This window comes from Haliaeetus leucocephalus, unplaced genomic scaffold, assembly GCF_000737465.1.
Source record: "Haliaeetus leucocephalus isolate CR32 unplaced genomic scaffold, Haliaeetus_leucocephalus-4.0 Scaffold206, whole genome shotgun sequence".
NCBI classification, from domain to species: Eukaryota; Metazoa; Chordata; class Aves; order Accipitriformes; family Accipitridae; genus Haliaeetus; species Haliaeetus leucocephalus.
The window spans coordinates 7,483,409-7,503,007 of record NW_010972642.1 but is presented as its reverse complement, the minus strand read 5'-3'; the positions used below and the strand labels follow the sequence as shown (position 1 = coordinate 7,503,007).

Here is a 19,599-nt window from a genome sequence, read left to right as displayed (position 1 = left end):
GGCCCCCGCGCCACGCGGTGCTCGGCGGAAAGCGCCCGCCCGCCCTGCGCCTGTCCCGGGGGCTGCGGGAGCGGCGCCACCGCACTCTGCTTTTTGGGGGCATCTTCCATCGCTTCTTTTTTTTTTTTGTTAACTTGCAGTTTTGCGCCGGGGAAACGCTCCCAGTGGCGGTCTCCCTTGCACGAGGTAGATAAAAGTTGCCGTCTCCTCTCGTACGCCCATCTCCGGGTGCGTGTGGCCAAAAGGGATTTAAAGGGACCTGCCAAACCTGTTGTTTACTCGGCTGTGCCTCAGCGCAGCGGGCGGGGCTGAATCCTGCCTGCCCCGGGGCTCCCCCGGCTCCGCCGGCAGCTCTCTCCTGGCGGGAACGGCCCCGGCTCATCCTACAGAGGGCCTCGTCCCCGGCAGCCTGCTGACGGGCGGTCCTTTGGACCCAAATTATTCAACTGCAAAGAAGTTGGGAGCTGTGCCCCGACGCTGTGGTTCCCTAGGCAGCTGGCGCAGGATGCTGCCCCTCCACCTGCTGCCCTGTGCCCACGGCGCGTGTCCCTCGGCTGGGCTGAATGGAGGCAGGGGCCCTGCCGCTGTCCCCCCACAGCCGGGGAGAGGAGAAGGCCCCGCGTCCCGATCTGAGCCCAGAACTTCAGCGGCATCGCATTTGTGGTGGAGGCCGAGTAACAGAGTTGAGCACAACCTGACTGTAACGCTCTCTTTTTCATTTCGAATTTCAATTCGGCGCTGGCGGAAGGTGGTAGGCTGACAGCCATGGAGACGTCTGTTTAGCCCTTTTACAAGGCGAGCCAGGAGGGTGACGGTTCCTCAGCAAACCCCTTTCCTGCTGTGTGCTTGCTTCCAGAGGTGAGGTTGTTTTTGTCAGCCATGTGCAGGGTGTGTGCCCAGTCTGCACATACAGCCAGATTCACTGTGTTGTTTGCAACCTCTTTATTTGAAGAGAGAAAGATTGCACGAACTCTGCCATGTAGGGGCAGACAGTGAACCAGAGGCTGTTCTGCTGACACCAGTGGACGCTGAACTCCTTTGGCATCCAGGTAAATTCCAGGTTTCTTGGGATCTGTGGTCCGTGGTAGAGAATCGGCAAGTAACAAGTCGTGGGATTTTTCAAACACACCCACAGGCATGCAGCATCCAGCTCCCGCTGAAAGTAGGTGGGATTGAGTGCCAGAGCCTCTGGGAAAAATTCCTCTTCTCGCTTCTCTCCCAGCCAGGAGATTCTCAAAGAGGAGCTAATTGCCTATGTTTGCAGTCTTTCCTTTAAAAAGAAAACATCACAGACTTCTTAATAGAAGAAGATGTTAAAAGAGCTGATAAATTCGCACAGGTTAAAAATAAACAATATTAAAACTGTGACGGTTTGTTGTCTTACTCATGCCGAACAGCTCTTTCTGTGTCACCAAACTCTCTGCTTTGCCTCAATTCTTAACACCTGATGCTCTGCACCTCTTTCATAATGAGATGAATGACACGCATGGTCCTACGTGACAACCAACTTCAGACTTGCACCCCCTGTAGCACTCGCTTTTTAACAGAAAGAAGAAGCTGGTGAGCTGGGGCTTGAAAATGGAGTGGTTCAGCAGAATACATGGGCGGGACTCCATTTCATGACTCAAACCTTTGCATTTCTGTAGAATGTGCTCAGTCTAAAGTCCAAGTGAAATGACCAGTAATATTACTTACGGACATGAAAAATGTATCCTTTTTAATGAAGTCACTACAGCTTTTCTGCCAAACAATTGCTACTACTGCTCAGATCCCCATCAGGTGTGTTACCCTCTTTAAAAAAAAAAAACCGACCCAAAACTGTTCAGTGTCTCATGATCTCAAGTGTCTGTGATGCTTTTTCAGTAGCAAGTGGTTGCACACAGCATCATAACAGCTGCAGTGACTGTACTCAGATAAGCATTCCAGACTGAACTCCAGCACTTGCTTGAGAACATCCCAGGTTTTCCTTGCAGGGCTCCTGATGAGGCTGAGGTGGTGTTAGTTATGCAATAGGAGTTTTGGGGAGCGTGGGGGGGGAGTCTTCTTTCAAGATGGAATGTCTGCAGGTGGGACAGGTTTGGGTTTTTTTTTTTTTCTCCCCTATGCAAATCGTACTGATTACTGTTTTCATGCTTTGGCCTATCCCTTCTGGAGCACTAACCGCATGGCAGTTTAGAGGAACACCCAAGTGGCTTAGCCTTTCACTTCTCTTGTCTAAATGGGTTAGGTACTTAGTTCTAACTGAAGATCAGCAGGTAAGCAGGCTCCTTTGGGACTTAACTGCTTCTGAAAACTTTACTGGGAACAGCTTGTGACCTAGCCAGGATGCTGTGGAGGCTCAATCATGGGAAAAAAATGTCCAGTTTAATTTTTAATACGTGCTTGGTAGTTGCTGCCAGTTGCATCTGGTGTGCTAAGATTTCACTGCAGCACTGAGCACACAACGGTAGCTGTGGGTGACTACCAGCAAAAGTTACTTATTTTGGCAGAGGAAAGATTCCTGAAGATGTAGTTTTGACCTTTCACTGGTTTTGCTCAGCTCATCGAGTGCAAACTCCACAGGATGCTGTTTTGTTCAGATGCGCCTGGGCTGTAGTGGCCAAATACAGCTTTGCTCCAAGTAAAGTTGTTTTGGGTGGAGAGGGGAAGGGAAGTGGAAGGAAAATCTGAGGATATAGGGGTGTACAGTACACACAATTCTAAGTTGATGGTTGTTGGGAGTCACTGAGCTGTAAGGACAGATAACCGTGTAAAAATGGTTTTGCAAATATTGAAGTTGCATTTTCAGATGACTGCAATTAGCTTGGTCTCTTACTTCCTTGGAGCGTTCTGGCTTTGGACATGTTGAAATATGGTTTTCTGGGGTCCAATTTTAACTTCTATTCCAAAGTTTCTTTTTGGAACGTGTAAACCTAGGGGGGAGGTATGTTTACATTGAGTCTCTGATATAGATCAGCTCCTCTGCTGATACAGAATTCTCTATCCTACAGTTGATTTTCAGTAGAGGTATTGCAGTTTATTTCAGCGGAGGGACAGGCCCAAGAATTTATTAGCGAGACAAGCAACTCTGCTTCTGGCGCCATAGACAGCTCTGGAAGCATTTTTCGTGTGTGTGCATGTGCCTGGGTGTATGCACTTGCAGATGTAAAAGCCAGAGCATGTATATTCTTTCTATATTAAGGCATCTGTTTCTTTTCCTTTAAAAGAAAAAAAAAAAAAAGTACCATTTTGGCTATGTTTCTTAGTTCCAATGAAATGCTGTAGAGATGAGCATTGTGACATTTTTACTGACAGGAACCGGCTGCCATCAACATATGCAAGCTAGATTGTATTTTTCTGTAGCCCAGTTTCAGGGAGGCTGTGCCAACAAGGCTGTTTTGTACACAAGGGGAAATCAAATTATTTGCAAGGGTTTTCCTCCTGTGACAATGTACTGGCAGTTTTGACTTGCGCAAAGGGTGCATGATCCAGAGTCAGAGTGAGGAGATGGGAAAAGAGGAAGGTATTGAGTAGTTGGACTGGCATCCCTCTGCTCTCGCATAACCCCAGGGAATGTTTCTTTCTCAGCTTTGCAAGAAGCAGGTGAGCATGTTCCTTCCGACTGGCCTGATAATTGTGTTACAAAGGGAGACATGCCTGCCTTCTAGGAATTCCTTCCTTTCTATTATAAAGGGGTTTCATTCTTCTTGGGTGATCAGAAAGAATGCAGAAGGAATCTTGAAAAGCAAATGAAAGTGGCTCAGCTTTTCTTATTTTAAAATCTGAAAGAGTTCAGAAGTTCTTCCCTAACTTGAAAACTTAATGAGCATCTGAAGCAATACCTGCTTCTAATTTAGATCGTCAAATTAAATTTTGTGAAGAAAACTAAGCACTGAATTCTAGTCCTGACAGGTAATGAAAGCTCGAAAAGCATTTTCGCATATGTATGATGCATCCTACTTTGTACCAGCCTTTCACAAATGTAATAAGCAGGGTGTGGTTTTTTTTATACCCCACCTACTTTACTGTTCTCTGCTTGACTCCGAATTTTTTTGCAAGACAAATCTCTATTTTTGATGTTTTTCCAAAAGTGAGAGGGCAGAGGGATGGAGAGAACTTTTTCCTGCAGTCTTTTCTGAGTCCATTCAAGTTGCTAAAGCAGTTGTTTAAAGCAGAACTTGGGGGAATAGCAACTTCTCCTTTTGCAGGGAGACCAGGGAGGAGGAGGACTACTTTTCCCCTGATTTGGGTGAATACTGCTCCCCTACTAGTGTAGGTAAATCTCCATTTCTGCAGAATGACAAGTATGCTCCACTAGGATTTCTGATTTCTTTGCTGGTGAGCTGTCCCTTTCACTTCTGTGCAACTGCTGATTTAAAAGATGTCATATATTTTAATAACATGCTTAAATTTGGCAAATAATAACACGCTTAAATAACAATAACATGATTAAATTTGGCAAAATGATGTTGTGTAATGCTTTTTAACTTCTATGGAAGTTACTTCATTCCTACTTGCCATCTTATTATCTGTCCCAGATTTCACATGGTTAAACTTCTACAGCTTAGATTCAGGTGTTATGGTAGCTGGCAGTGCAACTCCCTGGTTCTAATTTGAGATCTAAATTGCAAAGCTTTCAAGTTAAAACCTTTTAAAGGGCACAGTCATATGTACTTCTAAGTACACGTTAGCTATTCAGCTCTCCAGCTGACAGAATATTTAGTGTATAATGGTCAAATGGCAACTGTTTAGGATTAAATGTGTAACTGGACTGACGCCTTCCATTTATAACTGCACTTCGATGCAGTTGTCAGAGAAATCTGTTTTACTTGTGGTTTTGCTGCTAGCTCTTCCCCATTCAGGCATGATATATGGTAATACCGTTGCTGACCATTCATCAAGTGGGAAACAGATGGCACTAGTTTCCCTTCTATTGAAAGATGGTGTTGAAAGGCTGCTCCTGGGAGAACGGCAGCAACGATGCAAAACAAAATATTTTCAGAGTATGTGTATCTGATGCCAGTCTTTGCCAGAACATTAATTGTAGAACATGCACCTTGTTCTACTGTGGTATAAATGTCAGCTAGTGACAGAGATCATCTCATCAGCATCTGGATTTCTGGAAGAAACCAGGTTAGAAAGTAAATCACATTGTTGATACCAGTTCTGTGTCTTGCCCTGTAACAGTCAAGATGTTCTTGCTGCTTAAGTTTTGCAGCACTGATGAACCTTGTGTCTGCAGTTAGTCTTTGACTTTCTAAAGAAAAGCACCAGACCATGGACTTAACATTGGGGCAGTCGGTCAAAATCTAAAATTGCTGTTTGGTAGTTGAAAATTCCCAGGTGAACATGCTGTTGGATCTCCAGAGGCTTGTTAAACACAGTGTCCTCAAGAGACCATCTCTTGAAGAAGCACATCGGATGCTAAGAAACAAAATACATACTCTAAGCGTTTGCCTAGACACTCTGTTATTTGTCTTGGCAGTCGAGGGATACTAACCTGATTTGGCTGCGCATTCATTTGCTACATGTCCCTGAAAACATATCCAAGCAGAAGCAGAGAGTAGTTCTGAGTCTAACCATCCCTCAACAAGCCCTTTCAGCAGGTCGCTAGCTGGATATCTTCTTTTACTTACTACAGCTGCTCCTGGCCTCCAGGGCAGTGCTCTGCTAACAGAGGGAGCAGTGAATCTCCTAAGAAGCCTGGCAGTATTTGGGGTGACTTTGCTGGATATTTGCACAAGTTATCCTTGGGAGAACCTAGACCTAGGTGAGCTCCTTGTGCTGCAAATGTGCGCAAAGAAGAAAGGAATACAGTGCTTCAAGCCTGTGGCAAACAGCATGAGTTGGGACAGGGGGGAAGGAAAGACCTATCCCCCCTCCATCTCTCTCTCCTAAGCCTGGAGGATCTCCTTGGCATTCAGCTTGCTCGAGTCCCTTGCCGTCAACAGGCTCTGCAAGGGGTTTGGTCAAGACAAGCTTTTTGGAGAGTTGACTTGTGTCTTTCTACATGTTTGTGCAGTAGTAGTTGCAAGAAGACACAACCTCAGAGGGCACCGAGTGGTCTTGTGTTACAATATGCTAGGCTGATATGGGAACATGTACGCTTTCAGCTGGGTAGGGGTTCCTTAATGGATTTTGTAGAAGTCTATTAACCAACAATACTAGATAAAATTTTTGCTTCTCCTGAGGGAGCCTTGGAGCCTTGGAACCTTGTGTGTTTATTTTGCAGGGCTGCTGTGCTCTGATCTTCCCCTCTGGGGTGGGGGGATGTGTTTTTACCTCCAGATGGAGGACTGTAACTAGGCCTGGGTGGTTCCCTAGCTTTTGCTGTGGTCCTGCAAAAATGTGCAGGATCTTTTTCCCTCGCACACAGTCTCTCTGTCAGTAAGGTAAGCACGATGCTAGGTACAGTCGTTTTGTGGAAGCGTACTTTTGACCTCACCTGAACCTGCTTTTCAAATTATTTTATTACTGTAACGATGTGGCAAGTCTTGACGCTGTAGACTGAAGATTTCAGGTTAATTTTCTCTGTCCCTCTGGAGGATATTAGAATCGCATCCTTTACCTTCCTGCAGGTGGAAGATTTGGGAACAGATTCCTATGCCACATACATTCACCAGTAACCCAAGTTGGGTTGCTGGGACTTGGCAGTCCCTGGGACTGAGAAAGTGACTGGGAGTTCCTTCTCACCAGACTTGGCCACAAGTGATGGAGATGCTGCTCTCCCAAAAGTCCTGCCTGAGCTACTGGGTCTTTCAGTAGTATTTGTGGGGAGGAGGGGTAGTTTTCTGTTAGCTTGTGCAAGAATATAATGACTCGGCTTTTTGTTAAGGGAAGAGGGGGAAATCTTGTGTTACTCGTGTGGCTTAATCTAATTTTAATTTTTTAAAAGCAGAAGTTCTCAGCAGTGCAACCTATTCTCGGGGAGCTTCCTGCAGCCGGTGACTTGTCCCTCTCTGAGCAGTTAGTGTGTGATAAGCAGCAGAGGTGGCCGCTGGCTCCCTGCAGCAGGTGATTGAGGCGAACCTTGCACCGTGGTCTGCTTAGAAGAGAACGTCTTGGAACGGTCCCTGCCTGTGTTATGAGACAGATGCTGTGTGGCCTGTGAGGACTTGCTGTGTGTTCAGGCCCAGCGCCAGGAAAGCACCAGCTTTGCTGGGTTGTTGGTTTGGTTTTTTGGAGCGTTGTGGGAGCTCTGTTTGCTCTGAGAGCTTCTCATGCCATGTCAGACTGTGCCTAACAGGAGTCTGCGCTGGGGAGTACCTGGTGCCTGGGGAGAACCGATTTGGTGGTGGGGACGTGATGTGTTGAAGGGGTCTTTGTCGTGGTGACTGCAGTAAATCCACTTGTAACTAGCTTTAAAATTTTGTGCCAGGAAAACAGCTCCGCTGTACGTTACCGGCTCTGATAGCAAACCCCCAGCCCAGGTGTACTGAAAAGGGTAGGCAGACCCCTAAGAGCAGCGCGGCTTTTGGCTTTCTGAGCCGAGTTTGCAGAGCTGGTGGTTAAGAAGCGACTTCCTTGTAAATGGAGTACCTTTTGCTCCGGCGTCGTCGCCGGGATGTGTGGTAGGCGCATGCTGAAACGCGCCCCAGGGTCCTGCTCCCCGGCCCTTTCCTAGCTAGGTTTCCTTCCCATGGAAAGCAGGGCGGGGAAGGTGGGAGGGTGAGAACCGAGCCTGTGCGGACACGGAGCTGGGATGCGGCTGGGATGCTCACCCGGGCCTGAGAATGGAGAAGTGCTCCCGGGTCCCGCAGTGCAGACATGGCCATTGAGGGCTGGGTGGGACTCCACCCTGCTGTTTTTAGAGCGGCTTTTCAGGTATGTCTGCCCTACAGCCTAGAGGTATGACTGCAGCTCGTTTAAGGTGACTCCTACTCACTTTCAGCGGAGGTTGGCAGGGATGCTTCCAACAAACACCAGTGATGATGACGAGGTAGTTCCAGTGACCCAGGGTTCAGCTGCCAACTACTTATCCAGGGGCTCGGGCAGGTTCACGCAGCCTGTCCTGCAGCCTGTTTTGCCACATACGTAGGGCTTTCGTTAGCCAAGTCAGCCGCATCCACACCTCTGGGTTGTGCTGTTGCACATGTGCCCTTAGAGTAGGACTGTGCAGTAAATGAGCTTGTCAGGAGTCCTGCTGGGTATTGGTTAATATAGTCCAGCTGTTGTTAATTACAATTTTCTTTTTTTCTTCTAAGAAGAAAGTGCATTCTAGGTGCATCTGCTCTTCTGAGCCAATGCAGGATAAAGCTACGGCCTGATCTAGCAGTTATCCATCCTGAATTATAATTTACTTTTGGTTTGCCCAGGTTTTTCTTACGGTATCTAACAGTGATAAGTAACACCAGTTCCTGTTTGTTTTCACAGGCTACAGCTGGGAGGAAAAGATGTTTGGCTTTCACAAACCGAAGATGTATCGGAGTATAGAGGGCTGCTGTATTTGCAGAGCTAAGTCTTCCAGTTCTCGTTTCACTGACAGCAAACGTTATGAAAAGGATTTCCAGAATTGTTTTGGGTAAGATTCTTTCCTTAGTCAACATAGTGTGGTCAGTCGTGGTGTTGATCTCCAAGCCACGGACCTGATGTGCTGTCTGTCTTGCTCTCAAAAAGTGAAAGATGAGGTTAGCAGAGGTGGGTGGTGGGGGGAAGGCTGGCTTCAGCTTCCTCACCACTTTCCTGGCCAGGCCAGGAGGGGCTGGATCCTCTGCTGCTGTGTCCGATACCATTTGGTCGTCGATCTGCTGTTGCTGCCAGTGGAGAGCTGCTGTAGTTCGTAACGGTGACGGGTCAGGCTCGTGCCTCTCCCACCTCACAGCACGTGCAGGGTTTTAGACCCCTCTCAGACTGTTTGTTTTGCACTTATTCCTTAGAGGTGTAAATTCCCACACAAGATGGTAAACAGCATGGGTCCATGGAGGTTTTCTGTGGCTCTGAAGATTCAAGAATGTTAGACAAAACTTGATGAGTAAATATTTAGCAGTTCCAGCAGCGTTTATGCAGAGTACCCTGTTTCAGGTATTGGTGCCTTTGTTCAAATAGGGCATATCAACATGTTATTAAAACTTCTCATTGGAAGCCCATTCTGATGGAAAGTGAGCATCAATTTCAATTAGGTAATGTTGCATGTTACTTGAAAGTATTGGTAAGCAAAACTATAAATACCAGTGATTTCTTGTACCAGCTCCTGTGACCTTTTAATTTTTTTGAAATACTTTCCAAGAACTCTGAAATTCTCTATAGATTTGTGTCCCTGAATTGTCAGCAAAGCAAATTCTTCTGTGATAGCTTGTAATTATTTTTTACTTTATTTAGAAGTTTTTTTCTGAGGCAATAAGAATTTCTCCTGTTTATGCTGTAGTTTTCCATGAAATTATTTCTCCTGGAAAAAGTTTGTATTGTCAGTAGGTATTTTCTGCTTTTTCTTTCCACTCTTGTTGGATTACCTCTCATCAAAATCTTGAGTCCAAGTGGAACTTTCATGCATTGTATTAAAAACTATATATACGTATCAGTATTGCTACTCTTGTCTCAAGTGCTTAACTTTATGTGTGTAAATCTTTGCAATCTTTAGAAATATTTCCCTCTCCCTCCCTTTTCTAGAAACACTCCTTTCATGATACAGCTGTATATTGCTTTGTATTTACCATGGATTTTTGTACATAAATCTGGTGCTGACAATTTTCCTTATCATATTTCTTGGCTGCTGTCGTTGGCAGTGGAAAGACTGTGTGAAGACCCATTGCTTTTTTGTTAACTGCAGTAAAGCAGCTTGCAGTATACCAGGACCTTTGGTCTTGTGCTATCTGAAATATGTTTGCCAAGGTGAAAATACAGTCTTAACACTGAGCAAATTATGGCTTATCTGAGCCTGCCCCATTCATCTATAAATGCTTCAAAGTCTTCCCATTTAAATAGCTGAAAAATTCTACTGTGTATCCCCTTTATATTTCTTTTAGCATGGATTAGCAGTAGAGATGATTTCTGAAGAAAGCTCATTAAAGGGAGCGAGTATTGCTGTCATTCCAGTGACTGCTGTTTCTGAAACCTTATCCTACGCTTATGTGGGAGCGTGTTAGGTGGTATTTGTTACTCATCCTTGAAGCTCTGTGAGAAAGTTAAGAGCTGAATAAGCTTTTGTTGGATCTCTGAGGTCTGTTCCCAAATGTACATTTGAGGAATATGATTATTCCTCCTCCATTCTTCTCCAATCAAACCAACTAACACACTGGAACTTGCGTTGGTTTGTTGTTTTGTTTTGTTTTTGGAAAAAAAAAACCTGAAGGTGATGGGACTTGTTTTTAGTGCCCCTCTGGAGGCAGGTTACAACACCTTTTATTTCTATATTGAAGAGTGCTTTCTGAAAGTGAGACCTGGTCTTTAGACAGCAATGTTTGAACACCCCAGATGAATTGTAATGCCTGAAAAACAGAACTTGAGAACCCTTCTTTTCCATCAATTTTTATGCTTCTTGCTGTTATCAAGTGGGGGGTTGTTTTTATTAACTGTTGTCAAGTGATTTTTGCTTTTGTTTTTACCAGGCTTCATGAGGCCCGCTCAGGAGATATTTGCAATGCCTGTGTCCTTTTGGTGAAAAGATGGAAAAAATTGCCAGCAGGATCCAAAAAAAACTGGAATCATGTTAGTCATTTATTTTTCCTCTACCCCAAAACTAACTTGTCTCTGCCTTTAGTCCATCCTGCTAGAGAGGGGAGGTGCTGGCAAGGATTTAGGGTTTGCTATTCCCCCCCACACTCTCCCTTCCCACCTTCAGCATCTCTAAATCCTTCCTGGAGTATTTCCTGTACATGGCTCTTATCTGTCTTCGTTTGGCTTACATGCAAGTGGTGATTATGCAAGCCCAGGATGGAGTCACAGACTAACTTACCTTGTAATTCCCTGTTTTCACAAGCTCATAGCTTTGTCCAAAAGGCTCTTATTACACTCAAAACATTTAAAATTTGGACTCTATCCAAAATTGGTCGTGCTTTTTTTTCTTTTAATAGTTTGAACAAGCAAGGTGACTTGCTAAAGCAACACATAAATCAATGTTGTTTAGTCAGATAATTACAATGACTAATATCTCAGAACTTTTCCGACTCACATATTCTGTTTTGATACATCTAGTTTAGTTTGGGCCTAGGGCTGGGAAGATGATCAGGATTCTTTGTGTATGTTATAATCTTTATTCAGGAAGCCTTGATAGTAATGGGAGCCAGAACTATGGTTATTACTACCACTAGCTTATTCAGAAGTTAAATTGATGATTTTTTTTTTAAAAACTTGCGGGCAAATGCTTGGCAGACACTCTTAACTGAACCTGTATTGGCTTAAATAACTGTTGCCTGCTAAACTGAATTTGTCAAAAATAGGAAGAAGGCAAAAGTTGAACTGAATGTGCTTTTTAAACTAGTTTGCTGCATTTTCGTATAGACTCAGCCTCTTACAAACCAGATTTATATGAAACATAAGAGTGTTGGTGCACAGAACTGCCTTGGTTTGACTAAATTGGTTTTGAACACCTTCAGCTAAGTCAGTACAGGTACCTTGACTAGGGCAGTATCTGGATGTGACGCAGAAGTATTATGCATGCATTTTCTGTGTTCTAGGTGGTAGATGCCAGGGCTGGACCCAGTCTTAAAACAACATTGAAACCAAAGAAAATGAAAACTCTGTCTGGAAGCAGGATAAAGAGCAATCAAATCAGCAAACTACAAAAGGAATTCAAGCGGCACAGTAAGTGGATCCAAAGAGATTTTGGCAATAAACTTTGGCCTCCCCTAACACAGCGTACTGTTAACTGGCCAAGCTGAATTACCATCTAGATTCAATTGTACGCTCACGCATCTGGGTGCTCCCTGTTTTCACAACCTCTCATCCTCTGAGGGCTTGGGGAGGGGGTGGAATGAGGAGGAAGAGCTCGTGTGCAGGGTGGGCTGTGAGACAGAGGAGGGGGAGTGGGGAGCCTGGCTTGAAAGTGTAAGCAATTTTTGTGGTTTATGTCCCACGCTTAAATGACATGTCTATAGAAAGAGCTTCTTGGGCAAGACCCTCATTGAAACTGAAGTTGGAAGGGGTTTTCCCCTGCTCTCAGTAATGCACTATGCACTTTTTCAGCTCTTTTTTTCTGAAGCACTGTTCTGTTGATACCGCTATCAGTCTCTTTCTTCCATGCGTGTTTTCCACCCAGGCTTTCTATTTAGCCTAGATTCCCCCCGCCCGCTTCAAATTCCTACCATGTTGCCTCTGTATAGTTTCGTTACACCTTCCTCTGCCGGTCTCAGTGATTTCTTTCCACTAGCACTTAGACTCTTCAAATAGATGTGGATTCAGAGCTTTCCAACAAAGCCACCTGCCAGCTATGCTCTAAATATATGTCAGTACTTTAGGTTTTCCCTCTAAAGCAAACCTTCCAGCTTCTTAACTGTTGCTGACTTGGTCTTCTTTCCCTTTCAATTATCTTACCTGGCCTGAAGGAAGAGCTCTCCAAAAAATCAGTAAAGACCCTGACCCAAAGAGCTTGTCTCTCCTCATTCAACGTGCTCTAGTTAATCTAATTGTGTTTCTGTAGGTGCTAGAGATAACTAAAAGGTAGGCTAGTAGACCCTTTGTTAAGGTGTGCGGCTGCTCCGAGTCCATAGTTCATAGTCTCCATCCAGCAAAAGCTCGATACTACCTAACCCATTGCACTAATGAGAAGAGCTTTGCAAGACTTAAACTGAATGGGTAAGAAAGGAGATTTACAGCGAGAGAAAAAGTACTAGGTCTGAAGCACAGATCCCTGTCGTCTTCAAGGATCTTCCAGTGATTCCAGAGCGGGACTGGGATCTTGTCCAAAGCGTGGCCTGCACAGGCTATGTTTGAGAGCCAGGAGCTGACGCCTGATCCTCAACCTCTTCCCAGTCCCTCATCTACAAGGATCCCTTCCAGTTCTGAGGTCTGTCTCCCAAATGCTGACAGATAGTCTCTATTGAAATCGGCAGGGGCAAGTGAAAAATGGATTGTTGTCGTTAGGTTTTTCTTGTTAATTAAAAAAGTCTGTCTCTCTGTTTCCAGTCCATATGCGACCTTTTTACAAGTCAGGAAGAGGATAAGTCATTTCATGCATGTCCTGATTCTTACACTTATTCTTTTCCCTACAGACTCTGACGCCCACAGCACCACTTCGAGTGCTTCCCCAGCTCAGTCGCCCTGTTACAGTAACCAGTCTGACGATGGCTCTGACACGGAGATGAGCGCTGGGTCCAGCAGAACACCAGTTTTCTCCTTTTTAGATCTCACTTACTGGAAAAGGTAAAAAGCAACAGAATGTGCACTCTGTGCAGATAGTGATTCACCTCACATACACAGTGCTTGATTCTGCTTCTTTAGGAATTTGCTGCTGATTAACTTAATTTGTTTTAAGGATGTAATTTAAGTCACAGAGTATTATACAATATCTGTCTGTCTTTGGAAAGAAATGCCAGATGTTTAAGACATTTTCCCCTATCTCCCTCCAGTTCCCTAAATACTAATACAGTTGCTGGAAAATATTTTTACGTTTTGGGGAATAACAGATAATATTCCTGACTGTCATTATCTTGTCTTAAAACTGTGCCCTGTAGACGTGATGTGTTACCAAGTACAACAGTGCTCTCAGCTTGCCAGCAAAACATAGCATTTGATTTGGTTGACCTGTGGTGGTAGTAATTTAAAAAAAAAAAAAAAACAAAAAAACAACCAACAGACAAACAAAAAAAACCCGCAAATAACGCCCAACCAAAAAATCTGGAGTGGGAAGAAAACCACAAGATGTCTTGGGAGCTGATGAGCTTGTTATCTTTTATTGCCTGTTGTGACACAGTAATCGCTTGTTTAGCTAATTGCTCTGTTGAAATTGTTGTGACTTTGCTGCCTCCCCTCAAATAGTGTTTGCAAGCGTATTGTAGTCAAGGTTAGTTCAGCCCAGATAGTTGTGTATCTGAAACTTCTCTGGGAAGCAAAATGGGAGACTTTAGTTTTGTTTTCTTCTTTTTCTTTTTTTTTTTTTCCCCCCCCCAAAGCAGTGTTCCAGAATTAGAGAGACTTGTTTTCTATTTCTGAGCAGCCTTTTCCCTCCTATCCTCTGAGCTGCAGGCTCAGAGAAGTACTGTCTTGGGTCAAACTGATTTTTTGCATTTCTGTAAATTCTCTGTATTCTAAACACAAGCTATCTGTCTTTCTCCCTGCCATTTCTTCCAGGCAAAAGGTCTGCTGTGGAATTATTTACAAAGGGCGTTTTGGGGAAGTCCTCATAGACACTCATCTCTTCAAACCTTGCTGTAGCAATAAAAAGTCTGCCACTGAAAAGCCAGAACAAGAAGGACCACAATCTCCAGCAATCTCCACCCAAGAGGAGTGGTGACTTCCTTGGATAGCTGCAGAAGGTTATACAGATCCTCTTATTCTCTGGAAAAATACTAGAAAAGTGATTGTTCACTTTGGACACCTGCTATGCTGCCAAAAGACTATTCCCTAGAACTGTTTTGGGTTTTACTGCTACAATTCCACAAACTCTGAAGCCAGTTTGTATCCTTTCAGAAAGACTGTACATAATATTTAAGATGCTATGGAACACTTGGCAAAGCTGTATGCTGCTGCAAGGTTGTCTAATCTTCTCTCCCTTTGCCCCTACCACCACTTGCTTCACAAGTGAATATGAGGATGGGGTTTTGTATATTAAAGTATATGTAGTTCATGTTTCTGTATTGAAAGAAGCAGTGGTTGTAAGGCATTTTTTTAAAAAGTTGGTTGGTAACCTCCCTTGAATCCCCAAGAAAATATTTCATTCTTAAGACATGTATGAGTCAATAAGATGAACTAATACATAGAAATGTTATAAGTCACCTCTCTAGTTATTATATAAAAATATATATTTTTTAAAGGTGTGGAGATCTCACCCTATACTACTGACGTAACAAAGACAAATATTTCATCCCTCCTATGTGACACAGACTGGTAAACTGCAGACATCTCTACTACGAGTGGTAGTTATCCAAGGTGGCCCCCAACGTAAAGTGCCCTTCAGAAGGGGTGGGAGAGCTCTCCTCCTTAGTTAAGGAGGAAGATTTACCTAAGAATTGAACATAGTGAAACGGGAGGCTACTTTGTTTTAACCCAGCAGCAGACACCCTGGGCTTCATGTGGTAACTGACTGGTCATTAGAGATGGACCAAGAAAACATCTTGATGCTCAAGTTGATGTAGGTGATGGCCAAAACTGAGTAACTGCTATCTGTTTGCCCAGTGCAGCTGAAATGTGACCACAGAGCAGAATTCCTGCTGGTTTTGGACCTGACATAGAACCAAACCCCTCGCTAAGCAAATCAGGCTTTGGTCCAGGGACGTAATCCGACTGCAGCCTAGGGTCTGGATTCGTGATTGCCGTTTTGGAACCCTTCCCCTGCAGTGCTTCTCTCTGTTTGGTTTTTGGTTTTTTGTTTGTTTAAACAATCACCGGATCAATGCTTCTGTGAATACTGAGTATGAAAAGTTCTGTTAAGAATGGTGCTGTACTGAATCGAGGCAGCTCTGTTTGCATACACGATCAAAAGATAGTATTTCTTACATGGATTCCCAGACAAACTCGTGTGCAAACCATTGTGACGCTCCTTCAAATTCCACTTTGCCTGTAGGGTGGAAGCAGCTTCCTGGAAGAGTGTGTTGCAGTTTTAGCTCCCAATTGTTTCATGTTCCTTTTATGAAGGTTTAACTTGTATAAGTTGGGAATTCTGCTTTTTTTGTTTGTTTCTGTTTTCGGGGGGGAGGGGGGATTTTTCTTGCTATTACTCTTTTGGGATATTCTACAATCAATTGCTACAAGCTTTCCTTTTTGTGAGAGTCATTGGCATAATACTGTGGTGGGTAGGGCTTAGGACTGGATTTCCATGTAATCCCACTTCCTGAAATGGGAATGCTTAGCAAATGAAAATACAGGTAGGGAAAGATATGCAGGTTTTAAGAGGAGCCTCTACCCTCAAAGCTTTTTTTGTCTTTTTTTTTTTTACCTGTCCTGCTGCTGCATAAGCCAACCTCTGGAGAGAAAGAACATCAGGGGAAACAGGGCTTTGACTTAGCACAGCCTTACAGCTTAGAGCTTTCATTGGTCTTATTTTGTTCTTCCTAAACTCGCTGAGATTCTGAAAGGGAGGACAAAGCTGCCTACCTTGCTTTCATCTGCAACCAAATAGAATCAGAATCATTTAGGTTGGAAAAGATTTTTGAGATCATCGAGTCCAACTGTAGATACAATGGATGCTTGCTTGTATAACGGCTTAACTAGGTTGGTCATGTCTAATAAGGGCTTGAGCAAGAGTCCTAGCTGTTTTTGCAGACACCTACTTTCATCCAAACTTTTGTTTTCAGCATCAGTAATTCAGTACACCTAAGGCTGCAGTATTGGTGGTAGGATGTGCTCTGATACGGATCATCTCTTCTGTATTTATTTATTTATTGCTAGATTTCAACCGCCAACTGCTTCCCCTACTCCCTCCCACCTCTTCCATTCCCGGTAGTAATGCAAAATGAACTGTATGTAGTCATGCACTTTGTATTAATGTATTAGAAATCTATGGAACCTGTTTTGTACTTTTATACTGTTCAGACACTTGTAATCCAAACTTTTTTTTACTAGGGTAATGAATAAATTTAGACTTATTTAGAAAATAGACAACTTCTCTGTTTATTTCAGCTCTGTTCTGCCAATCAGACTTGGTGTTTGAACCAGCCCTGGCAACCCACGTTTCTATTTGAACAAGACTTCAGGACTGTTTTTTGGGGGGGTGAGATAATTCTCTTCCTATTTAATTTGGAAAGAAGAGCAGAGCAAGGGAAGGAGATGGTGTTTATTATGATAGACAGCTGTCTCGGGGCAGAATCGCAGAGCTTTCCCTTGGCACTGTGTGTGTGTGTCAGGCATTCCTTTACTGGGAATGGGTGGTGCTGACATTTGGTGTTCCCAGGGGGCTTGCTCTCTGTCTAGCTCACCGGCATTCAGCGAAGGCCAGCTGAAGCAACAGCATTAAAGGGTTTGTGCTGACAGCATGTGGAAACTTCCCTTTCCAGATCCAGCAGAGTCAGTGGAAGAGACTTGTGCTCCTCTACTGAAGCTGGAGCCTGGAGTGTTTCTTCCCACGACAGGCGTAGTCAGCTGGATAACCTCCAGCAGACTGGTGGGAGCAAGGTCTCTGGCAGGAGATGGCAGTGAGTAACTGAGTTCAGAAGAAGATGAGACTGTTCCCTGATAATGGGGAAAACATTGCAACCTTAAGCATGATGCCTTGTTGCAAGAGACTTATTTTGGACTTCAGTGGAGACACGGATTTATTCCTGCTGATATGCTGGCTATTTTCTTATAAATGGAGCATGATGATATCCAGAGATTCATGTAGAAATCATTTCAGTGAAAGCTCTGCATAGACTGGAAGACCACATGATTTTAGTACAATAGCATCTATTTCAGGCATATTTGTGTTCTCTGCTGTAGATGCCTACACATACCTTGGGCATGATTCGGTTCACCTAAAATGAAAAGCTCTATGTAAAGTCACTGAGGAGAAACAGGTGCACCAAAAGGTGGTTTAAAGCAGGTCACCTAGTGTCTGTCCCACTCTTTGCAACTTCCACCGTTTTTTCAAATAAAGAATTCCTTTTCCTTATCTCTTCTACACTGCTGCTGCACACTGGTGACTACAGGTACTGTCTGGGTAAGCTCTGGGTGCTGAGAACAACAGTGTTGATGGACAGAGGGCTTTTTTTCGTGGGGCAGATAACGTAACGGAGGGCTACAGCTGCAGAGGAGGAAGCTCCTATGGGAACATTGGGGAGGCAGGGCTTGCCATCTTCACAGCAGTGTGAAATGAAATCAGGAGGCAAAATCCTGGGTAAAGCCCTCCTGTGCTTCACCTGAATCAGCTGTCACAATGACAAGTGCAACATCTGCTAAAATACCTTACAGTGCAAGCGTTATAAAGATGCTTTACAGAGGCTCATACTGTACTCAAAAGATGAGAAAAACAAGGCATGTGACAAGAAGGTATTTTTCTGGAGGTCACCAGTGGACGGGGAGCAGATCCACAATTTCCAAAGCCTGAGGTGAGTGCCCAGTGCTGCTGCTGAAGCACGCAATGGCAGATTTTGTTTGCTTTTGTATGGTGCTCCATGAAGAGTAATTTTATTCTGATTTGTACAATGTGGAAATTTCTTCCTCTGTGACTTCTACAACACTGAGCCTATAACCTGCTTTCTGAGCAGGTGGCTGGGTGCCGTCCAGCCCCAGTGACTAAACAGTTACAACTCTTCTGAAGTCGTATAAAAATTTAGTTTCAATATGATGTAAGAAAAAGGGAAGCTCTTTCTAAATGGTTCTTGGAGCAGATAATGTCATTCTTAGGTTGTTCAGATGAGGGATAAGAGCAGTCTGCTGTGCATTCTGCAGACCTGCTCCTGTGATTGCAAACATCAGAGACGCAGCTGCCTTTTGGCTCTTGTTTTCTGTTTCCTTCCCATGGGAATCTGGCCACAAGGGGGAAAGGGAGCACAGGTCCAGGTCCCCCTTTTCAGACACTGGAAGTGGTACCATGGAAATGCTGCTGGCTTCCTCCAGATAAACAGTCTACAGTAAACAAACACAAAACCTGTGCTCCCTTGCAGGATAATTATATACAGGGTTTGTAAAGCTGTTGAGGTATCTGTTTTGTTGTGATGGGCATCATGTAGCAAATCTAGCCTTTTCAGCAAACCCCGTTTTGCTGTTTGGAGGAGAGGTTGCAGCTGGTATTTCTATTGCAAAGTCCACGTTTGCGTTGACCTGCAACGGCTTTGAATTCTGTTGATGCAGAACAGGTAAGTTACAGGGTTACAGGCCTACAGAGAAGTGATGTATTCTGGGAGAAAAAAATGGTGTGCAAAATACTTGTGTACTTCTAAATCCTGAATATATTTGAAGGGAATGTGGCACTAACTTTTCCTGCCATTTATCGTAATGAGTTCAGGGTTTGTTTTTCTTTCGTATTTATTAGTGGGAGTTATTTGGAGGATATTTTCTAACGTACCAGAGAGAGAGGTTATTGCTAAAGGAGACCGTGACATCTGCTTTGCCCGGCCTCCTGCCCAGTGGAAGATTGACTGGGAAGGGACAGGCTGCCCCGGTGTCCTAAGCCTTCAGTTCTGGGCATGGGGGAGGACTGTTCATCACCCCGCTCGGCCCTTGCCCTCACTGCCACTGGCTGTAGACTTCTCTGTACCACAGCCTCGGTGAGAACCTGGCCCCGGGTCTCTGTGAGGCCAAACACGGTACCAGGAGAGCTGGAAACGGACCGGGAAACGCGCTTGTCGTGGGTGAGACTTCTGAGAAAGAGATGCGGGTGTCGGGCACGTCGGGGGCTGCGAAGAGGCGGCGTGCGGGGGGCTTTTATCGCCGAGCTCTACCACGCGGCCTGACGATACCGCGGCGAACGTGGACGTTTGCCAGGAGGTTTAGAACCTCCGTCCCCACGGGCGCTGCGGGAGGCATCGGAGCACGCACTCGCTGCCAAGAGCTGACCCCGCAGGAGAAGGGCCCTCACGGCTCGCCAGCGCGGGGCCCCCCTCGTCCTGCCAC

At 44.7% G+C, this 19,599-nt stretch overlaps 1 protein-coding gene across 2 annotated transcripts in view; it reads left to right on the top strand.

Moving 5' to 3' along the window:
* FAM60A (family with sequence similarity 60, member A) overlaps positions 1-14,991 on the top strand; it is a 17,230-nt gene extending 2,239 nt beyond the window's left edge. The window contains exons 2-6 of one of the 2 annotated variants that reach the window (XM_010566224.1): positions 8,353-8,500; positions 10,524-10,623; positions 11,592-11,718; positions 13,125-13,275; positions 14,203-14,991. In XM_010566224.1, the coding sequence (XP_010564526.1) occupies positions 8,373-8,500; positions 10,524-10,623; positions 11,592-11,718; positions 13,125-13,275; positions 14,203-14,365 (669 nt within the window). In that variant the 5' untranslated portion in view covers positions 8,353-8,372 and the 3' untranslated portion in view covers positions 14,366-14,991. Of the gene's footprint in view, positions 1-8,347; positions 8,501-10,523; positions 10,624-11,591; positions 11,719-13,124; positions 13,276-14,202 lie in introns of those variants that run through there. The other variant, XM_010566223.1, reaches the window with a different exon arrangement.
* Positions 14,992-19,599: the final 4,608 nt, after the last annotated feature.